Here is a 21303-nt window from a genome sequence, read left to right on the forward strand (position 1 = left end):
AAGTTTGCTCCGCTTGAGCCACCCTGTGGTCACCTCTGAGGCTTGTAGTCTGTTTCAAAGACCCAACCAAGAAAGGCAACTGGATAATCTGTCTTTCCCGGAGAGCTCCATGGAGGTACCTGTCTCTTGTGGCCTAAGTAAATAAGTCTAAGTAAACAGCCACAAACCTCTGAGATTGAGATGTTGTTTAGAGACCATTACTGGTGGAGCACAGAAACTTGTGTAATTTGAAAACATACCTTCTTCTTTTTTCTTATACGAGTCCATTTTCTTCAGCCACTTGTGAGCCTCATCAATGGTGGCAGACAACTTCTTGGCATGTTGTGTCATTATTTCTTCAGCTAAAAGAGAGCAGAATTAGTTTTTCAGAACACTAGCTGAGAGATGGACAGACAGTGGCTAAAAGCCAAGCAAAACCCAAGATGCCACAGAATTGAGCTGCATGACAATCCTGCAAAGCAAGAAGTCCCAGGCAGAGGCAATTTCGGGCACAAATTCACTACTGGGGACGGATGGAGAAGCTACTGGTGTTACTGTCCAGTCAACATTACTAGCACCACGAGAGCAGTTCATGTCTCCTACAATATACCCGGGCCTTCTGGCAGCAACAAAACCAAGTATTAGCTAATTCATATTTATATAAATTTTATCCATCACCATCTCAGTTCCATGAGCATATGCTATATGTTGTCAGCAGCAAACATTACGAACTTCATCCATATGTAAAGATTTTCCATTTGGAGTAAAGAGCAGGTTAACATATCAAAGTGAAGTGCACAACCTAACATTTGGTTACTCTTTCAACATATTTCACTGATCAGAACTGATAAGCAGGACAAACTTTTCAGTTTTTCATTACTGCCAACCATCACAAGCAAACTGACAGCTTGACAGGGCTGGTGAATCTATATGATTAAAACCAGTAAGAATGTTTTGATTTCAGATGTCACTTTCCCAGAGCAAACACCTCAAACAATTTTGCTCCTGGGTCAGTTTTTCCTCCGAAAGAAACAGCAAATATGCTGCAAGAATATGGGGAGAAAAAGCAAGCATCAAAACATGCATCTCCTAAGTACCCTGACCTACTGGACAACAGGAGTGTTCTAATTTTGCCTTTGATAGTTTGTTCCCATACGGACTGGTAGTCAAATATCCACTTTTGTTTAGTCCTAGCAGAATCAGTTAAAGGGCAGAATAGTCAGAGAGATTTCTACCCAACAGTTGCACCAACAAAGGGTACTTCAAGTACTACTCTACCCTTGCGTAGCCAAACTAGCATGGTTGGCAGAATTAAATATGTAAGAAACAATAAGAAAATTACTAAAGATTATCAGGCCCAGTGACACTTTAGGAGGTGTTTTAAGATTGTATAAATTCAGAAAACAAAGCAAATCTGATGATGTAGTTTAAAAAGCGGCAATATTTGTTTTATCTGTGTTACCTACTACTGTTTTGGAAAATGTGAGAATACTTACTATTTTCTTACATGCTGCCTCAGTTCCTCTCTCCTCAGCACCTGAAGCATATGGCCTGCCTGTGTAAGCCTACACAAATATTTGTGGATGGAGCTTTGTCAGGCCTGGAAGTTTGGCCACAGATGATGCATTACGTTTGTTGAAAAGAACATGGAAAACTCTTACCTTCATACCAGGCTTTTCTCTCATAAATTTCCTCAACTGTATTGGAAATCTTCTTAATATTCTCTTTGATTTTACTTCGGCATAAGTTGAAACCTTCTTTATATGCCAGATGATCTTGACTGTACATCTTCTCTTTAATAGCCTTCACTACTTCCAGTCCATCATATATTATCGTGTCCACCTTTCTTTTGAAAAAATCTGCATAGTGTTTGTAGGCAGCAGTATTATTTCTGTGTTTGTCTGTGTTCTTGTGATCTTTGAAAGACTCGCTGGCCACGCAAATTGCATGTTCTTCCCCATGCAACTTTCCTCCCCCACTGATCTCGGTTGGCCTCACAACTTCAGAAGCATCTCCCTCCATATTCTCTGGCTGGCTGAAATAGTGCCCAGGGCTTTCGATAAACCTGACCCCACACAGGTCACACTGGGTTTGGTCAATATCTGCTTTTTTGAAGATCTCTGACAAAAACTCCTCTCCTTCCACTGCGGCAGGCTCGGTTTTGGAGCAGGCCTTCCTTTTCCACCTCATGCACAGACAGATGAACTGGAAGAGAAGATGCAGCTGCCGCTGTGCGGACGCTTTCTGCGCTTGCTTCTGCTGCTTGCTGAGTGCAATGACTTCCAGGGGATCCTTCCTGTCCTCTAGGCACTGATCGCCCTCGAGGTCCTTTTCTACCTCCTCAGCATATTCTGTCTTGTCCAAAGGAGACACAAACCTGTCGAGGTTTAGGGTTTCATAGAGGATGCCCCGGATGGGGGAGTGCCCCTGAGTGTATCCAGATTCCCACTTCCACCGGCAATCCACTAGGTACTCCTCATCTCGCTCCATGAGAAGCTCTTGCAGGCCTTCAGCAACGTCTCTGAGCTGCGCTGCATCGCTCACTTGCTCCACAACCTTCAGCAATCTTGCAGGCACTTTGGAGGGAAAACTGCTCCTCATGGACCTCAGTATCGCCCTTATATTGGGAAAATGTTGGCTTAAGAGAGGCTTGCATTTAGAATTATGCACCCGGTCAGCATTCAGTAACATCACTAAGCACAACACGACGCTCCGCTCCGCCTCCCCTGAGGTTACGCAGTCGAGGTCCTCAAAAGCATCCATAAGGACATTGAAGTTCCCATAAACTCCACACAAAACCTCTGCAAGATAACGGAGATGAAATCTGAAATTCTGCCCGGCTGCATATATGTCCTTCGGTCTGTACTCCTGTATAATGGAAAACATGTCTCCAAGTTCTTTGTTATGGTCTCTGCTCCCGAGCAAAAAATCCCAAAAATGAATGAGAGCGATGTAACTCTTTGGAAGGCAAAGAGTAATGTGCTTGAAGAGACGCATGAGGACAGCGCAAGAGAGAATATACTGGAATTCCAAGAGCATCACCGTGTTTTGTATGCTTGGGATCAGGTAAGTAGTGCACTTCCTGATCAGCACATTCATAAACCGGAAAAACAACCATTTACAGTCTTCTGGGTTTTTATGGACATAGAATTGCTCAAGGGAATTTTCCAGAAGTCGAATGAAACATAAGTGCATTCTCCCTGTGTTTTCTGCATTTTTGTCAGGTATCAACATACCAAGTCTGCCATCTATTGCTTTGATCTTTCTTCTTTGGCTCTCACTCTTCAGGGTGTTTTTTGCTTTTGACAATGCTAGGTTGAGCTCTTTGTTGTAATCTTCCTCTTCCTTCAAAAGGAGTTTCTCAAATTCTTCAGGATAACCTGAAGATAACATGAAAGCTCCCATGGCACTCAGCCACAAGTTAGTTGATTCTCTTCTAGCTCTAGCTCCTTGCATTTTGAACTCAAATGAGATGAACTCCCTTAACACTGCTCTACATGGTTTGACAAGGATATTACTAAACTCCAGTATTTCTCTGCATGCCTTTGGGTTCTCAGACAATATTCTCAAATGGAAATGTTTAGGAAAAAACATGTCCATAAGGGCTCGACATGACGTGTATCTGTCAGCAGTCAAAATGTCATCAAAGCCTTTGAACTGATTCACCAGTTCTTTAGGGAAAATCCTCGTGGCTTCCAGCACCAGCCCGTTTATTGCAGCCAGATGCATCTTGCACTGCACTACGGTCTTGGCTTCATGGCGCAGCAGAGGTCTGTGGAAATCCTCACAGGTTTCGTCTTCACAGTCCAACCCGGCGATGTACCTCAAGCAAACATCAGGGTAGCGCTTCACCAGTAACTCCTGAGTGATGGAATACAACCTGCTTAACAAGTGCTGCCTCAAAGCAGATTTTATCTCCTCTGTTCTCACTGAGAAGTCATCTTTCGTCTTCCTCTCTCTTAGACTTGCGCTGTCTGACAAAAACTTGAGAATGGGTTTGGCTTCATTCTGAGACACCTGGCAACAACTGTCCCCCGTTGGCACAATCCCGAAATAGGCAAAGCATGACTTCACCATATCTTTCTCCGCATTGGTGGCTGCTTTCTTCAACCCCCTCACCAGTCTTAGGAGAGCCACTAAGCCGCACGTTGCCAACAAGAGGATGTCCTGGCTCGGGGCGCTGCAACGAGACAACATGAAGAGCGCTTCCACGGCGCCAGCAGGGTGATTCAGGGACAGGAACTCACGGTAAGCCCTTCTCAGCATGGCAAAGTCCCCGCTCAGAGCTCCCTGCAAGAGCACTGCCTCTGCAATGCCGCATTTCTGTTTGGTTTGCTCACAAAGCTCAAGGGCTTCTCTTAGGATGGCCTCTCTCCCTGCGAGTTCTGCTTCCGAGCAGGGAGCCTCGCCGGCACGGGCTGCGGCGAGCAGGCACGACGCACGGAACTCCTTGGCAGCGGTGAGGCTCGCTGCTTCCAGAGCAAACCCGTGCTGCTTCATCAGCTTAGCGGCCTCCTCCTCTCGACCTTCGTGTTTCAGCAGGGCTGCTGCTTGGTGCAAGCACCTGCGAGACTTCAGGAACTGCAGCCGGTCCTCCACGTCCAGGTGGGAGAGGACGCGCATCATCTCCTCGGTTCGGTGGGCAGCCAGGTACTTGGCGGCCGCTTCCAAATAAAACTGATTTGCCGTGCACGAGAGTTTGGAAACTGTTTGTCCTTTTGTGCTTATTATCTCTTCATATCTGAAACAGAAGATGCATTGATATCAAATTCCTGATAGAGGTGACTAACCCAGGCACAAAACCGCAACCTAAAAAAAAGGAACATACCCGCTTCAAGAAGCCCTTCTTTAAAAGGCCAATTATTTCAAGTTATGTCTGTCATATGAAAAATGACCATTTTAAAAGAAAACGTTACAGAAAAAAGGCTGATTACAACGCAAGGTTATCCGAAGCAAGACCACTAAAGCTCCCAATATAGACAAGATCATAAGCCTCACAGCATCAGTGAATCTTGCTCCATGTTGTCAAGTCACTTTATTTCAAATTAATTTAAACACATTTTACCAGTGATAATCTTCTGCTTGTTAGTGAGCCTTAATATGCAGTGGTTCTTTACATGAGCACTCATCAGAATGAAATCTGATGGAGTATCAATCTATTTTCCACAGGCCAATCTTGTTAGTATTGTTTAGGAGTTTATATCCCAATAGTTCAGTTTAGAGAATTGTTTACGTCCGGCCATATATACTCTGCAGCTTACTAAACACTTAAGCAGAGTATATGACCACAGCTTTCAAAACATCCACTCAAAACACTCAGTCATTAATTGTTATTGCCCAACATCAAATTATTAAGCCAATTAATAAGTCTTGCAAAAGCATAGGCATTCTGAGAGCGGGTATTTTCTTTTTCTGATGGGTAAGTATATTATCTTTAGCCTTTCATTATTATCTTGACAAAGGTGAGAGTACTGATTTGCTGGTAAATTCACATAAATTATTTTAGAAATGCGAACATTAAATGGTAATGTGACTTTAATACTTGCGATTTTTGATCAAACTATCTCATATACATCAAGTAACATTAACTTGACTAAAGAGAGATTTTGATGACTAACTTCATATATAAGAAAGTCCCTAAAAAAACTCTGGAAAATTCTGGAGAGACAGCATGAAGTTGAAGCTGGTGATCAAAGAGAAAAAGTATTTTCTTTTCCAACAGCCACTTGGAAAACATACCTTTCAACTGCCTTAGCTGCTTCCTCATAGAGCTCCTCCTGACAATACATCTTAATTGCTAGATCAAATTCCTCTATTTGTTCATAACATTTGGATGCTTCTTTGTAGCACTGGCTTTTCTGATAGTAAGCTGCAGCATCTTTCATCTGCAACACAGAAGTCAATAATAAAACTGAAGTCTTTTAAAGAGTCAAAACCGCATGAATTTCATCATGTACATGAACACACTTCAAAAAATTTAAAGCAAAACAGTCAAAAATATATTAGAATTGCAATCAGTAAAACTAAACTAGTTTTTAAAAATCTTCAAAATATTTATGTTGGAAAAACCGGGGAAAAAGAAAGACACAATGTTAAAAGCTCACTGACAGCAGAAGCAGAATTAAACCAGTTCTGCATGCAGAATGGGAAAACCAAACTTACACCTAGAAGTTTTATTTAGAACAATTATTATGGGAAAAAAAAATATGTTACAATCTGTTAGTATAAATACTGCAAATAAGAAGTGCTAAATATTCTAATACACTTAGCAAATTGTCTGCCAATCCTCAGAATTAAAACAAAATGCTGCAGTCATCAGCGCTCTGCTACCCTGCTTGGAGGATTTTACTTAACCTTTTCAAGTTCTAGAGATCCTTTTAGTTACCTGCATTAATTGGTAAAGTTTCAGAATCATCAGATTAGTATATTAATAAAGTAACAGTTTACTTCATACGAAATCAATAAATAAATAGCTTTCAACTGCACAGCAGACATGACTGATAATCACGTCTGAGAAAAGCTGAAGAAATAAATCTACAGTGCACAACTGCACCATTCTCCTCTTCATTTCCCTTACAGCTCCTGTGTGACAAACGTAAGGGTCAAGGGTGGGAAGGGTGGAAGCTCTCAGCAAAGGAAACAAATAAAGGTAGAGAATTCAATACCTTTCCCAACTTTTTACATAATTCTGCACAAAGCCGGAACTCTTTTGACTGAAACAGGCATTTTAGGGCTAGGTTTGGTTCTCCACATTCCAAGTAAGTTTTCGCCAGTGCCATATACTCCAGCTGTTTTTCCCTGCCAAAAGGAAGAGAAAAATAGTGCTTAGACACAGATTAAATGAATGCTCACTGAAAACACTGACATTGCGCCTGCTCAGCACGAACCAATGGGGCATTACCCCAGCTCTGGAGGTCTTCCAAACCCACCTGGATGCCACCCTGTGCCCCGTGCTCTGGGTGTCCCTGCCGGAGCAGGAAGGTTGGACTAGATGATCTCTAGAGGTCCCTTCCAACCTCAGCCATCCTGTGATTCTGTGACTTTGGACCTGTACTGCTCTGATCATAAGTCTGCTCCAGAATCTCCCAACTCTGAAGAGTAAAAAGCTGCTTGCAATGTTCAAGCTAAGTATAGTAAAGGCCAATGTCATCTTGTGCCAGGTTACTTCTTTAACTCCTCCTTCTTCCTTTCTGCTGTGTATGCCCTAATGCCATTAAAAACAGTGATTCAATTCAGCCTTTCCTCTGTAGCACTAAACAAGCCAATCCTTTCTGGCCTTATGGCAGGATGCCTGTTTTCTTCCCAGAGCTTTCACTGTTGCCCACAGGGAGCAGGAGACCCAACCTGCTCTACCTGTGCTTGCCTTAATCTTTTTGTATCCTCTTTCATCACCCATGTAGAGTGGCCATCCCCTCACAGGAGCTTCTCTGTTTGCTAAGAGAGACTACCCTTGAATCCCCTCACAGACACATCTCCCAGGTGTCTCTCTCACATCCCGCCTTTATGGTGGACATCTCCACACCCACCGGCCCTGACATCTGCCTTCCCACAATGACTGGTCTGCTCATTTCGTTTTAGCCTTACTTGGGGCTGCATTTCTTGGAGTGCACCTTAAGAACAGCATCATGTGCCATGGCCAGCTTTTCTTTCTCCGCTGCTCCTCCTTTTTGGTAACATTTGGCTGCTACCTGGGGTGAGAAAATAGAGAACATTCACACATCTGCATCCAGCTCACGGCTTATCACATAAATGCAACACTTAATTTTACAGTCACTGTAATGGAAAGCAGAAAGACTGGCAGGGTGCCTGGAATAAGGAAAGGTAAAGCACTGGAGTGTATTTTAAGACAAAGAAGTCAGTCCACATTTCTCTCTACTACAATTAGCACCTCAATTAAAAATGCTTGTAAAATTAACACGGAAGTAGTGAAAGTAGAATTCCTAGTTGACTGGTGGAACAAATAACACATGCACATTTTGAATGGCAGGCTAAACCATTAATTGGTAAGTCAACAGGCATCTGCCACAAATTCTATTAATAAAAGTTAGGAAAAACAGCAAAACACATTATCAAACTGAAGAGCACAGAAGATATATTTATATATTTTTTAAACATACAACGACACTATGATGAGAGGCTAGAGAAATACCATGAATACCACACTCATCCCTCTCATTTTGCAATATTCTATTTATGATATCCCTCAGTAGTGTCTTTTGTTTGAGAATTCAACATTGTAAGCTACTCTTAACACTATCCAATTCCCTAGATAATTTCTTCTTAATATAACAATGATGACACAACTGTCTGCTTTTTACCTAAACCCTTTTCTATTCATTTAGGAAACTGCCTTTTTTTTCCCTTCTTCCTCAAAGGGAGAAAAAGACCACTTGCATAGTGGCAGCTGCTTATTTAAATTTTTCATTTATTGTAACTATCTATATTCCATAAAAAGCTATGTGTTGCTCTTATCAATAAAAGAAGCTTTCATTCTTCAGAAAACTACAAGTGCCCCAAATTTTATTTGTTGAATGCACAAATATTAAGAACATTTCCACACTTAATTGTTATACAAAATCTGATTTAATTATCTATCAATTAATAAATAAATTTGATAAATTTTCTAGCCAGAAAAGCAGGCTAAAATTGGCATGAATTAAATCAGCTGGAGGTAACTTCTCATTTGTTCTTTAAGCAGTAAGAGAATCCTGTAAGTTTTATTATTGCATTGAAACTCCCTGGTTCTTACATGTTAGTCCCTACTGTGTGTTTTTTGTATCCATCCCTATTATTCTTGGCAAAATCAGATGGGCTCTGGGATCCACAGCTGGATTACGCAGCTCCAGCTACTTCAATTACATGTTTTCATTTGCCTAAAGTAAGATGCAATGACAAGGCTTAGATTTACAAAAGCCAATCACTTCACACTGGTGAGGTATAATTTTGGGTTTCTTTCAACCATCTTTTATTTGTCAACATTAAAATATTTTCCCCCTAGACTGCAAATTTCTCGGTAGTAAATTGAAGATTACAGACAACAGGTTTAATTTCCCTCCTTACTTGTTGCAAATTGCTTACAATTAGCCTGTAGACATTTACACAGCTTTAGACTACAGACTGAAAAACACTGCTAGAGAGCAAATGAAAGGTTTAGAAGTATATTTATAGGTGCAAAATTAAAAAAAAAAAAAGAAGTTTTGGAACAGGCAAAAAATCTTTATTTCAGACAAATATGCAAGTCCTACCTCCCAGCACTGATGTTTAGCAAAGTAGTCTCCCCGTGCATTCCACTCTTCCGGAGTAGAGGTTTTAACAAACATGCTGTCATCCAGGTCTAGAAGGACAGGGATAATAATTTTATTACAACAGAAGTCATTACCCAGGTACAAACGCTAAGCAGTGAGAACTCACAGTATTCCAAATTCCCTAGAATTTGTGTTTAAGCCAGGAACAGTAAACTAAGAGTTAAATGCATTTTACACTTCTCTTAAATACTGTTTTAAATACTGCTCTTAAATACTGTAAAGCCTGTTTACACTCAATATAAACAGATTGTGTTAGATTTTTGAAAGGCCTGTTTTTCAGACAAGATCTTGAGCAAATCCACTCTCTTCATCTAAACCAAATTCTCTGATTTAATCAATCTGTTTCAGCTGAGATGGTTTTCCATGAACCATCTTCATTATTGTGTAGAAAAATATATCAATTATGATATTGATGAGATTATATAGCCACATAGGCAGCTAACCCTTACAGCCAAAAGAAATAAGACACATTGAAATCAAAGGCAATTTGCAAAAGCACTATCAGTGAATAGTTTGAGACCAGAAAATTTTATCATTAAGTATTATGCAGCCTGAAAGCAAGAAAATATTTAATGACCTGTTTCAGAGGAGCCTTAGTAAAATAATACCTTTATTTTCATCTGTTTTGACAACCTGAACAAATTCTCTTTTGATGAAATATTTAAAAGCTGGAGCCCGTTTATCTCTGTTTTCATCAAAGATCCAAAGATTGACCCTGGCTCTTGTAATGGCAGTATACAATTGCTTCAGTTCTCCATTCAGCATCTGAATAAATAAATGAAGTAAAATATTAGATGAACCAATGTGCTACAAAGTAACATACTTAGCAGTAAAAATTGAACAGGGAGCATATATAGAATAAAACACACAGAAATAAGCATTTTTAAGTGGGCAACTCTGAATATTAAAATTGGGATTTTCAATTCCATTTGCAATTGTGCAGCTAATGTGCACGCAACCACAGCTAGAGCAAACATGGCAAATGCCATGACAGTCTGTTTTGCTGCCTTTGTTACCTTCCCATTCCCAGCCTTACGGAAAACTCACCTTGTACATTTCTACATTAAAAGAAGGAGGCCTCTTTGGTGCAGCAGTGACATCCTCTAGAGGTGTTTCAATCAGCACTTTGCTTTCTGCTTGCTCATTTGAACTGGATGTAAAAGAAGAAATGATCTTCCATTCTTTGTAAGCCTGAAATGTCAGTAGCATGAGGTTAGTTGCAAGCAGCACTGGTGCCCATATATACAAAACATACATGGTCATCCAAACATGTAAAAACTGTTTCAGTAAGTATGTACAAATATGCTTAAAAACATGTGAAGCGTGGCCGCAGATATGTGCATTCATGACATAAAGAAAATCACATTTTCTGCAGGTTCCTTATACCCTCATTCTCCACAGAGCTAACTCATAAAATCATAGCTAAGCTATTAAGTTGATTTATCTTATTCTTGGTATAAGTTTAAGTCTTGGTATAACGGAAAAACTGTTTAAATAGTGCCAAATCTGTGGCAGAAACTGAAAATATTGGTATTAAGGCTGATGATCACCACGAACTCTTCCTGTTCTATAGGTCACAGCCTCGAACAAACTTAATTAAACGTTCTTACTGGAAAAAAAAGCAGCAAACTTTTCTTGTCAAATGTATTTTGAAGACCTGAATGCAGTCAATCCTGATCGATTCACTCTTAAACCTTTTATGGATTACAGACTAACAACTAGGGAGCGGTACAAATTTCCTCTAAGGGACTGGGAGGTTGTTATTTTTCCTCCTCTTTTAACTTACTCATGTAACTTTGCTATACAAAAGCAAGACTCATCTCAAATCTCATTTTAAACCTCTGTAAAAAGTAAACCCAACAATTTACAAACAGCACACAGGCAATTTGCTGTGTTTACCACAGCCCAGAGATTCATCTTTTCAGAGCTAAAATCCACAGTGTGATCTTCTGGCTGGCCTGCTTATTACTCGACTCAATTACTCTTGACTTGAAGGAAAATAAAAGAATTATATGAAAATAACTGTCCAGGCCTGACAAACATCACTAGAGCCAAGTTAAAATCCTCCACACACTCATTTCTAAATTCTGTTATTAGTTCATTATTTTTCTGAGCACAACTCACATCAAAGAAAATACATCAACTCAGAGAAATTTCTACTGGTAGCCAGTAACACATCGTTCCCCAATCTCACTAAGTCTGGTTTAAGGTGATTTACCTCTAACTCCTTTCTTCCACTCTCACTAGAATATTTCACCTCTATGGAGATCTATCAGCAAGCTGCCCTAGCTTTCCTTTACACACCTGTGGTTTTCAACAGCTGAAAACTGCAGACACCATTTGAAGGGTTAAAGGCAGACAGGTTTTTACACTGAGTATTTAACTGTACAGAAGTTGAGCACCAGGCAATTAATTAGTCTTTGCCTACACATTCAGCAAGGGTGGTGTCTGCTGCCTGGCCAGGCTTGGTAGTGTAAGGACTTGTTGTCAGTATGAAGGTTGTAGCAGTCTGAGCTCAAGGAGAACCATGAAGGGATTACATAAAAGCCACAATATCACAAGGAAAGAAAATCCCCCTTCAACAGAAGCCATTCTGGGGATGATGGTCTTGGCTGTAGACCGTGAGAACTCATCACGTTTCCTGCCAACTGCCAAGCTAGATCACATTGAATTTTCTGGAGCTAAATTGTGGGTGGCTGTATGGCATGTTTCCCCTCTCTGATATCTGCTTCTGATCATTGTTGTTCTATTAATCTTTTATTTTTTTAAATAGAATCAAAACATTTTGTCAACCTTGGACAAAATAAAATCTAAAAGGAACGATTTCAAGTCCATGAGCTGACAAATCAAAATAATAATCTGTCGAAAGAGTGATGATCCTAGTGTGGACTAAGGCATTCTCTCGAGGCCCAGTCACAGTTGAAGATAAAGCTATACACAGGTTCTGCAGTACCCACCTACCATGACAGAAATCATGACCTCAGCTGCAAAGACAATTAAACTATGTAAAATGAAGGCATTCAGAAAAAAAAAGGAGATAAGGAAGACTTAAATACCTCAGAGTCTGTGAAGAAATTGTAGAGAAGGACATCATCAAACTCCAAACCCTTTGCTTCATAAACTGTCAGGACAAGTGCTAAACTGAGTTCCTCAGGTATCTTCTCCTTGGCCATCTCATTTGCAACCAATATCACCTACCATAATACATGGATAAAATGAACAAATTAAAAAGCAACAAAGGTAAGAGTCATATATGTGTGATGGTATTTCAAAAGCTCTCTTAAAAAACAGACAAAATTTAACTTGAAGGTATTTTCATACACTCCACAAAGAAGTTTGCTAAGCTGCTGCTAGAATGCTGATGAATACATCTTATGAGGAGAAAGTCACAGAACTTGTGAAAGAAAATTTTGAACAAGAACGAAACAAGATAGAAGGCATCTATGCAAAGAAAACAACAGAAAGAAAGCATATACTGAAAAGAAAAACTGAAACACGCATTATAAAAGCCTCTGAGTCTGAAAGGCACACTTGGAGTGAGCTGCAGGGGCTTCAAAGAAAGAAGTGGCAGAGAGAGGTCCATACAAAATGATGATTTAATCAGCAACAGACCCAGAAGTATTTTGCAAAAAGCCATATACCTAAGAAAATCAAACCTGATGTGCTCCAAATTCAATTGGTTGTGTTTTCCTTTTGTTGCCCCTCAGCAGAATTGCCAGGTCACTAACGCTGCAGGACTCCAAGACCGTCGGCTTTGGTCCATCGAAGAGACCACAGTCCTTAGGAAGGCGGTCAAAAGACTCTGGGAAATAGTACTGCAGCAAATCAACCACTCCAGAAGCGAGGTGGAGAATACCTTTAGCAAGCAGAAGATAGAACTTAAACTATAGTCCGTCTCATACTCTATCTTAAACATGTTTTTAAAGGATTTTGTTAAAATTTGATATGAAGAAATATATAATAATTCTACTACTACTACTAATAAAGCTATTAAAAGAAAAAAAGCAGCTGTAAGGTCCATTTAATGTTTCTGTACTTTGACCAGATATGACTAATGGACCTATACTGATCAGAAAGCATGTTACAACGACTTATCAACAACTTCCTCATCACAAAATGAAGGACATAAACGAAAAGCAGGTAAGAATAAAAGCTGAAATACATCACCAATCCTGCAAGCCTAATAACTAGGATTGTGAGGATAGAAATATATATATGTAATACATATACACACACACACATATATATATTTTAAGCTTTCCTTCAAGTCAAATACAGATAAAATATTCAGTAAACGTAAGTGTTGCAAATACAACAACTTGCATTTTTAAAAGCCTTTATTCTTGGCTTTTCAGTTGAGGCATCAGAATATAGAGTCTAGATGTCAGAAACACCTGACCAATTGAGCTCTTAAAAAAAAGGTCAGGCTCTTTAAAGATGTTTTACACGGGCCAGTAGAAACATGAAAGTGTTTGTGAGAGCTGCAGAGCAGAAGCTCAGCTAAACTTGGCACTCTACCTGAGTGAGATCTGTAGTTCTGGTACAACTGATAGATCCTTTTCGGTTTTCTAACACGCTGCTTCTTGTCCATAGAGCTCTTGCTTGCATAATGAAACAGTGACCTCAGATCACTGAAACGAAAAGCAACTCCTTTCATTATGCTCTGGGCAGTGTCACCGGTCAGAAACATGGCATTGGGGTCATTGATGCACTTCATCAGCAGCACCAGTTCGGCCTGCGTGAAATCCTGAATCTCATCGCCATAAAACTCATGAATGGACCACGGCAGCTCCTTGATCTTTGACAGTCTTTGAGATAAGTTATACAGTAAATCTTCTTCATCGAAGTAACCCCTCTGTGATCTTATCTGCTGATAAAGACAGAAGAGGCGATAGATTTCACTCCTGTCTTCTGTGAAGTTTGGCGATCTCTTCCGGCCTAGTTTTTTGTATTGGTCTTCAGTAAGTTTACCCCCAGAGCAGCCCAATGCCTCGAAAGAGCCTTTCAAAAATGATTTTATTTCTTTCCAAACGAGTGCAGGATTGTACAAGCTTTTACCTTTTATCATTTTTGGCCATATTTCATTAGCAAACACATCATAAGTCACAAAAGTCCGAGGATCTCTTTCCCTGCAATGTGCATCTGGAGCTCCTTCATCATCACCATGTTCTCCTTCAGCGTTACATTCTTCATCCTCATCTTGCCAGTTTGGTACAACCAAGTCTTCTTGAGGACTCCAACCAACAATGGTTCTTTTAAGGCTTCCATCCTCATTCCTTGGAAAAAATGGGTCGGGCATAGATGCATCCAGTAACAGCAACAACTGCTTGGAGGTGATGAACAGTGGGAAATTTTCATCTTTAACATCTTGCAGCTTGTGAATATTTGGCTCCAGGGGCTTGAAGTGACTGGTTACCCTAGAAGACTTGCAAAGTTCAATGAAATTTTTCTGAACTTCTTGACACAAGACAGGATTTTTTGTCACAAAGATCTGGTGCAGGTGTTCCAGACTGTTCGATGCTTCTGCACTTTGCACTTGCTCTTCTTCACAGTCCTTGGAATGATCCGTTTCTGCACAAACTGTGCCTGCAGCGACCTTTTCATCTCCACTGTCCTGTTCTTGCTCGTCACTGGCCAGCTCATCACTAGAATCATCACTTCCCTCTTTTTCATCAGTCTCTCTCTTAATATTTTCAACCTCACTGCACTGCCTTTGCTGCCATGTTTGCCTTTCCAGCAGAGGACCTTTGGCCAAAGTGGATTTTTCCCAGTAGGAATGGAATTTCTTCCAAAGCCTGTACAAGCAGCAAGTTGTCTTCCCTGTCCCACTTCTCCCAATTAAAATAATCGGTTCCATGGGCTTCGGGTTGAGGTCAATTACTGCATATTCCAACTCCCCAACTCGGAAGGGATATTCAACGGCAGAATGTATATCATTTATAATGTTATATGCCATGTTAGTGCTGAAGCTGTGGAACTTCATTATGTTATACTCCATTTCCACCGCACTGGCTGGAGGGAAATACTCAGGTATGGTATGTTCTTTCGTTCTTTCTGCCTCTGGGTCTTCAACATAACAACGGGGAACACGTTTCTGTGTTTTCACATTGTGGGTCTGATGTCCTTCATTTATGCCCTTGAGTTTCTTTCTGAGGACACAGGACAAGCCACGATTGTAGGAAATACATATGTTATCTATAACGCGGTCCAGCTTGCAGTGGTCCAGAACAATGGCCCAAATTCTGATTATTTCAGTGTAAACTCTTCCAGACTTTTCCGGATGGCTTTTTGACTGCTCCTTCTCCATGATCTTTTCGGCGCTCTCACTGCAACGAGGAGAAAAGTCTATCGCAAGTTCCCACAGCATTCTTTCTCCTTTGCCCAACTTGGCTTCGTACAGCTGGATATCAGCTTTCAAATGTTTGAGTGGCTTTTGGAGGCCCCTAGTCCACTCCCCACTGCCGAGCCGCTGAATTGTCATTATAGTTTTGGTTTTGAGATAGTAGGGCAGCGCTTTGCTGCGCAACGTTTTCAGCGTTTCAGGAGTGCACTCTATTTCCCACGTCATGTTATCAAACTCCTGAACATAGGTCTCAATATCCTCAATCTTCTCAAACTCTTCCACTGCTTCTTCTTTCTCTACATCAGGCAGGCCCATCTTCAACTCAGCAAGCCCTTCGCTTGCTCCCTTCGTTTCCTCAGGATCATCCTCTTTTCCTTCAGCAGAAGCTACACTTACACAAGCTTGTGTGGACTCACTTTTTCCCTCTTCCAAGTGATTCTGGGCTGAAGATGGATGTTTTACCAGAGAATTATCCTTTATCTGGGTGTCACCCAACTTCAGCTGCTGAATTAAAACTGTGATTTCCTGCAACAGACTTTCCTGCAGAGTTAAGGGGCTATTTATTCTTTCTATTTCCTGCTCTGCCACCTGATCATTTTCTGTCTGTGCAGAACACAGGGTTTTCGCATCGTTACATGCTGAGATGCCAGATGGTGCCTTTAATGAAGCCCCAGATGAAGAACGTCCTGCATTCTTTGGCTGTGAAGTGTTACAAGCTGGAACAGGCTTAAGTGTTTTAGCTGACTGCCCTGCTATGTCATGTCGATACCTCTTCTTCTCTGATACAGCGTTATTCCAGGCAAGTAGTAGGGGGTCATTTTTTTTAACTCTATACCTCACATCTTTCCCCAATTTGTTTTTTATATTAAAGTTAATATCAAATTTTGCTAACAAATCCATTATTCTCTTAGCCTGTTTGGACAATCCTCTCTGAAAAATAATATGCATCACTGTATTTCCATTCTCATCTTGGATGTTTGGATTAAGATACGGAAAGTCTGAAGGTCTTGAAGCAAAGAGATCAAGCAGGCAGTTCAGGATGCATAAACCAGTGATATCTGAAAGGAAGAGAATAAAACAACTTGCTTTAAAATGCTCCATTGAAAGCTGGTGAATTTTATACCTTTTTTTGCCCTACAGCTATTAAATGAAAATCAATGTACTTTCAAAATAAAAATTCTATATTTCATGTTTGCTAAGCAGGCTGTTTTGAGATTCCCCAAACACAAGCTTTCCTAGGATTTATAAAAAAAAAACACAGTACAACAGCAGCAAAGCTTTAAAATCCCTTGTGCCACAACTGCTCCATAGCATTTCATTCTTCAATGCATTTCAATTACAGGATTTCAATTTCATTCTTTTTTAACCTCCGGAAGCAGTCAGATTTGTTAATCCTCCCAAACCAGCCATAATTACCAAAGTCAGTCTGGTGACTCTGATGATGTGGATAGACTGCAGCACTGGGTATCTGGTACAGATAACTTCTGGTTACTAAAATGATCTGTGGTGAATCCTCCTATCTTTCTAGATCTTAAATCTCTAGAATAATTTTCAGAAAAATAAAATCTACTCTAATACTTTCCTAGGAAAAAAAATGCTGCACTACATTTTTTTTTTATAAGAAACACTTTTTCCTTAATTGTAAAAGATTGCTACATGAGTCATTATGGAAAAAAAAAAATCCATCTCATTTTTCACAGTGAAAAATACTTACAAGACTGTAATTCGATTTCTGAGTCTTTTGATTTGAAATTTACTTTCAGTAGTTGCTATTCTGAAGCCTTTAAATGAAATGTGTCTGCTTCAAAAATTAATAGGTTAATTTCTTTAAGTATTATTTTTAAGTTGGAAGATTAATTCATTTTTTAATCAAACATGACTTTGGGGCTTAATTTGATAGTTTATCAGAATGTCTTACATTTACACATAACCTATGAAGTCCTTCCACTCCGTTCTCCTCCATGCAAAATTTTTGTTGAGTTTTGACTGAACAGAAACAAGGAAAACAATTTCAGACGTCACCCTAGAACTTCTCTGCAAGTCTGCTGCCACTGCTCTGCTTTTATCTTTCTTTTCTTCCTCGATCCTTCACGTTTATGTCGCCACTTAATAACATGTATTTTATAGGATTTCAAGGAGAAGCTTTCATTTCCCAATTAGCTAGGTTAAGCAGAATAGTGTACAAAACAGCAAGAGATGGAGATGACACAGTTATCACCCGATCAGCCAATACTCTCCCTTAGCCACTGTAAATTGAAAGCAGAACGCTTGGCTTTGAAAACTTGCATGCATCCTCTAGGCCATGAATTTTGATAGCCAAGACATGGCCCCACAACCTGCCTGCTGCCTCTGCTACCTCACCAGTAAATGCAGCTAAAGGTGTAGTGGGCCAAGCACGTAAGAGGTGGTCATGTTTTAAGCAGTTGTTGCAGAAACTCAACACATGCATCTGCTACAGCCCTTTGTGCCCCTCAGGCCCAGGCACACAAACCTCACCTCTTTTATCTAAGCAGATGGAAACTGCAGCGTGTAAAGGAGTATCTCCTTGTGCCATGGAGACATTTCGAGGATCTGCACCTTTGCTCAGCAGCAAGTGCACCAGTTCAAAATACTTCTTCTTCAGGCATATTTGCAATGGTATTTCCGTTCCAATCCCATCTGGCAAAGCTAATGTGAAGCACATGAAAACATCAGGAGTTAAACCGGATACACCACATGAACAAAGTATAGAAAGCACTAAAAGGGGGAAGATACACATTTTGATTACTAAGCAGGTAAGTGAATTTTTTTTTTTCCTCCACAAAACTGCGACCAGTCCTCCTGTTGAGACAGGAAGATAGGAAAATCAGAACTTACTTTCTTCAAGAAAGTCAGACATTGACCAAAAAAAAAAAAAAAAAAAAAAAAGAGAAGCTTCCTTAAGTTCAACAAGGGCAAGTGCAGGTTCCTGCACTTGGGGAGGAATAATCCCGGACACCAGTACAAATTAGGGGTGGACCTGCTGGAGAGCAGCCCCGCAGAGAGGGACCTCGGCGTGATGGTGGATGACAAGATGACCATGAGGCAGCAGTGTGCCCTGGTGGCCAAGAAGGCCAGCGGGATCCTGGGGTGCATTAAGAAGAGCATCTCCAGCAGGTTGAGAGAGGTGATCATCCCCCTAAACATAGCCTTGGTAAGGCCACATCTGGAGTACTGTGTCCACTTCTGGGCTCCCCAGTACAAGAGGGATGTGGAGCTGCTGGAGAGAGTCCAGCGCAGGGCTACCAGGATGATCAGGGGCCGGGAACATCTGCCATATGAGCAAAGGCTGAGGGAGCTGGGCCTGTTCAGCCTGGAGAAGAGAAGGCTGAGGGGGGACCGGATCAGTGTCTACAAATACCTCAAGGGAGGCAGTGAGGAGGAGGAGGCTGGCCTCTTTTCAGTGGTGGCCAGCGATAGGACTAGAGGAAACGGACACAAGCTGAGGTACCAAAAGTTCCACAGGAACTTAAGGAAACACTTTTTGACAGTGAGGGTGACATAGCCCTGGAACAGGCTGCCCAGAGAGGCTGTGGAGTCTCTTTCTTTGGAGATCTTCCAAACCCGCTTGGACGCAGGTCTGTGCCATGTGCTCTAGGTGACCCTGCGTGAGCAGGGGGGTTGGACTAGATGACCTCTGAGGTCCCTTCCTACCTTAAGCATTCTATGATTCTATGATTCCTCACACCTCTGGTTGCTCATAAAGTTACGTACATCCCTACTTTATATAATAACATCAAATTATAAAATGAAAAGGGAACATGCAGTAGAAAATCCTATGCAAAACAAAAAACAAAAGTTATGATGTCTACCCTAACCCAAATGGAAAGACAGTTGGTCATGTCTTTGAAACTACGAGTCACTCAAATAATTACGTGTAACACAACAACATACTGAACCCAAAATCTGGGGCTTACAGTAGATATAAAGATAATATTGTGGCTTGACCTTGGCTATTTCCTCCAAACCCAACCCTGCCAGCCCAATTTCAGGTGCACAACACCGTGCTTCCTGAGCAGCCCTACCAGCTTCTCCACGCTGCACACTGTGGATGCAGCGGAGGGACTGAAAGCCCAATAAGTCACTACAATAGTCATGCTTTGGTGCTTCTGAAACTATATTGCTCTAAACATGCAAAACAAAACATCAGGTCTTTTAAAGCACATTAATATTGCTCAGTTGTTCACCTCCTCTATCTATCAAGCATCTTATGAGGTTCACTGGTTCATCCACTTTGTCACACTGATGGATAATGCTGCCAATGTCAACATCTGAGAGTCCGCAGTGTTTGAAGAGTCCTCCACCTGATGGCTCTTCCCCAGTGGCTTTGCCTGTGAGCAACAGCAAAACTTCGGGCCACATTTGCTTCTCCAACAAATGCTTTATTAAGTTGTTGGCACAGGCATGGGAGATGTCGCAAACCATCCCTTCAGGAATTTCTGCACAACAGACAAGGAAAAACAACTCATTCAAAACAGATAATGAAATTCAACTCTCTGTGAACTAATTTCTGAATAATGAACTAAAGAAATTCAATTAAAAGCATAGAAGAACAGAATTCTCCACTTACATTATTTTGTCCTGATGCTGACTGCGTAAGTTTAAACACTTCAATTTATTATATTAAATTTTGGGGCATATTCTGTTTTTCTTCTTTTTTTAAAAGGCAAAACACAGTGGTAAAGATAAGTAAAAGCATGTTACTTCAGCGATTTCAGTTGCAGAAGAGGTAAGTGAAGGAAGGGAAACAGAAAGTGGAAACTGTATTTCAGCATCAAGTATTTTTCACACCAATTAAGTTCTGTGAAGGGGACAAATGGGAATCGGAATTCACTGTACCTTTCACAGTAGAGAGCAGTTTCAGAAATCTCTGAACTGCACCTTCCCTCAATAAATTTTTATGACGTGCTCCATTTCCAGACCTGCAAACCTGGAGGAACTGTTGCAGAACATCCGGGAGAGAATCCACCTTGGATGCAGCTTTGTTTTCATTTCCTCCTGCAAAACAGTACAGAGATTTATCGAATAGTTTCTTGTTGGTGTGTTTTCAGGGCAGGACTGTATTATGTAGTATCTCATGGCTCTGAGAAATGTGTGGAGGCAGATTAAAATGAAGACAGCTGGAACTCTTACCACCAAAGTCATTCCTAGGATGGACTTCACATCTCAGGATACTTCACACACTCATCAAATGCATTATTTTCCTTCATATGCTAGGCTGAAAATTCTAATAGTTCACAAGCTGAGCTAGAAGCAGACAGGACATCCCTGCCTCACAGTGATCATAAAATCATAAAATCATAGAATCATAATGGTTGGAAAAGAACTTTGAGATCAAGTCCAACCACAAGCCTCTCAACACCATGCCTGTTAAACCATGTCCTTAAGTGCCTCATCTCCACATTTCTTGAACACTGACAGGGATGGTGACTCCACCACTTCCCTGGGCAGCCTGTTCCAGCGTTTCACCCCTCTTTACGTGCAGAAATTCTGCCTAATGTCTAACCTGAACCTACCCTGGAGCAACTTGAGGCCATTTCCTCTTGTTCTACCTGTAGTTATTCTGGAGAAGAGATTGACCTATACCTCACTACAGACTTTCAGGTGGCCGCAGAGAGCGATGAGGTCTCCCCTGAGCCTGCTCTTCTCCAGACTAAA

At 40.9% G+C, this 21303-nt stretch overlaps 1 protein-coding gene across 1 annotated transcript in view; it reads right to left on the minus strand.

Annotated features, from left to right (window-relative positions):
* The window catches only part of TRANK1 (tetratricopeptide repeat and ankyrin repeat containing 1), a 36379-nt gene that overhangs the window by 874 nt on the left and 14202 nt on the right, over positions 1-21303 (minus strand). Inside the window, exons 9-22 of the mRNA XM_026052311.1 lie at positions 20485-20643; positions 19833-20084; positions 18124-18294; positions 13803-16685; positions 12941-13140; positions 12341-12478; positions 10332-10475; positions 9893-10049; positions 9225-9313; positions 7564-7667; positions 6645-6777; positions 5719-5864; positions 1641-4720; positions 240-341 (exon numbers count right to left, since the gene is read on the minus strand). Of these exons, the coding sequence (XP_025908096.1) occupies positions 240-341; positions 1641-4720; positions 5719-5864; positions 6645-6777; positions 7564-7667; positions 9225-9313; positions 9893-10049; positions 10332-10475; positions 12341-12478; positions 12941-13140; positions 13803-16685; positions 18124-18294; positions 19833-20084; positions 20485-20643 (7758 nt within the window). The remainder of the gene's footprint in view (positions 1-239; positions 342-1640; positions 4721-5718; positions 5865-6644; positions 6778-7563; positions 7668-9224; positions 9314-9892; positions 10050-10331; positions 10476-12340; positions 12479-12940; positions 13141-13802; positions 16686-18123; positions 18295-19832; positions 20085-20484; positions 20644-21303) is intronic.

This window comes from Nothoprocta perdicaria, unplaced genomic scaffold (genome assembly GCF_003342845.1).
Source record: "Nothoprocta perdicaria isolate Ctin4 unplaced genomic scaffold, notPer1 scaffold_87, whole genome shotgun sequence".
NCBI lineage: Eukaryota > Metazoa > Chordata > Aves > Tinamiformes > Tinamidae > Nothoprocta > Nothoprocta perdicaria.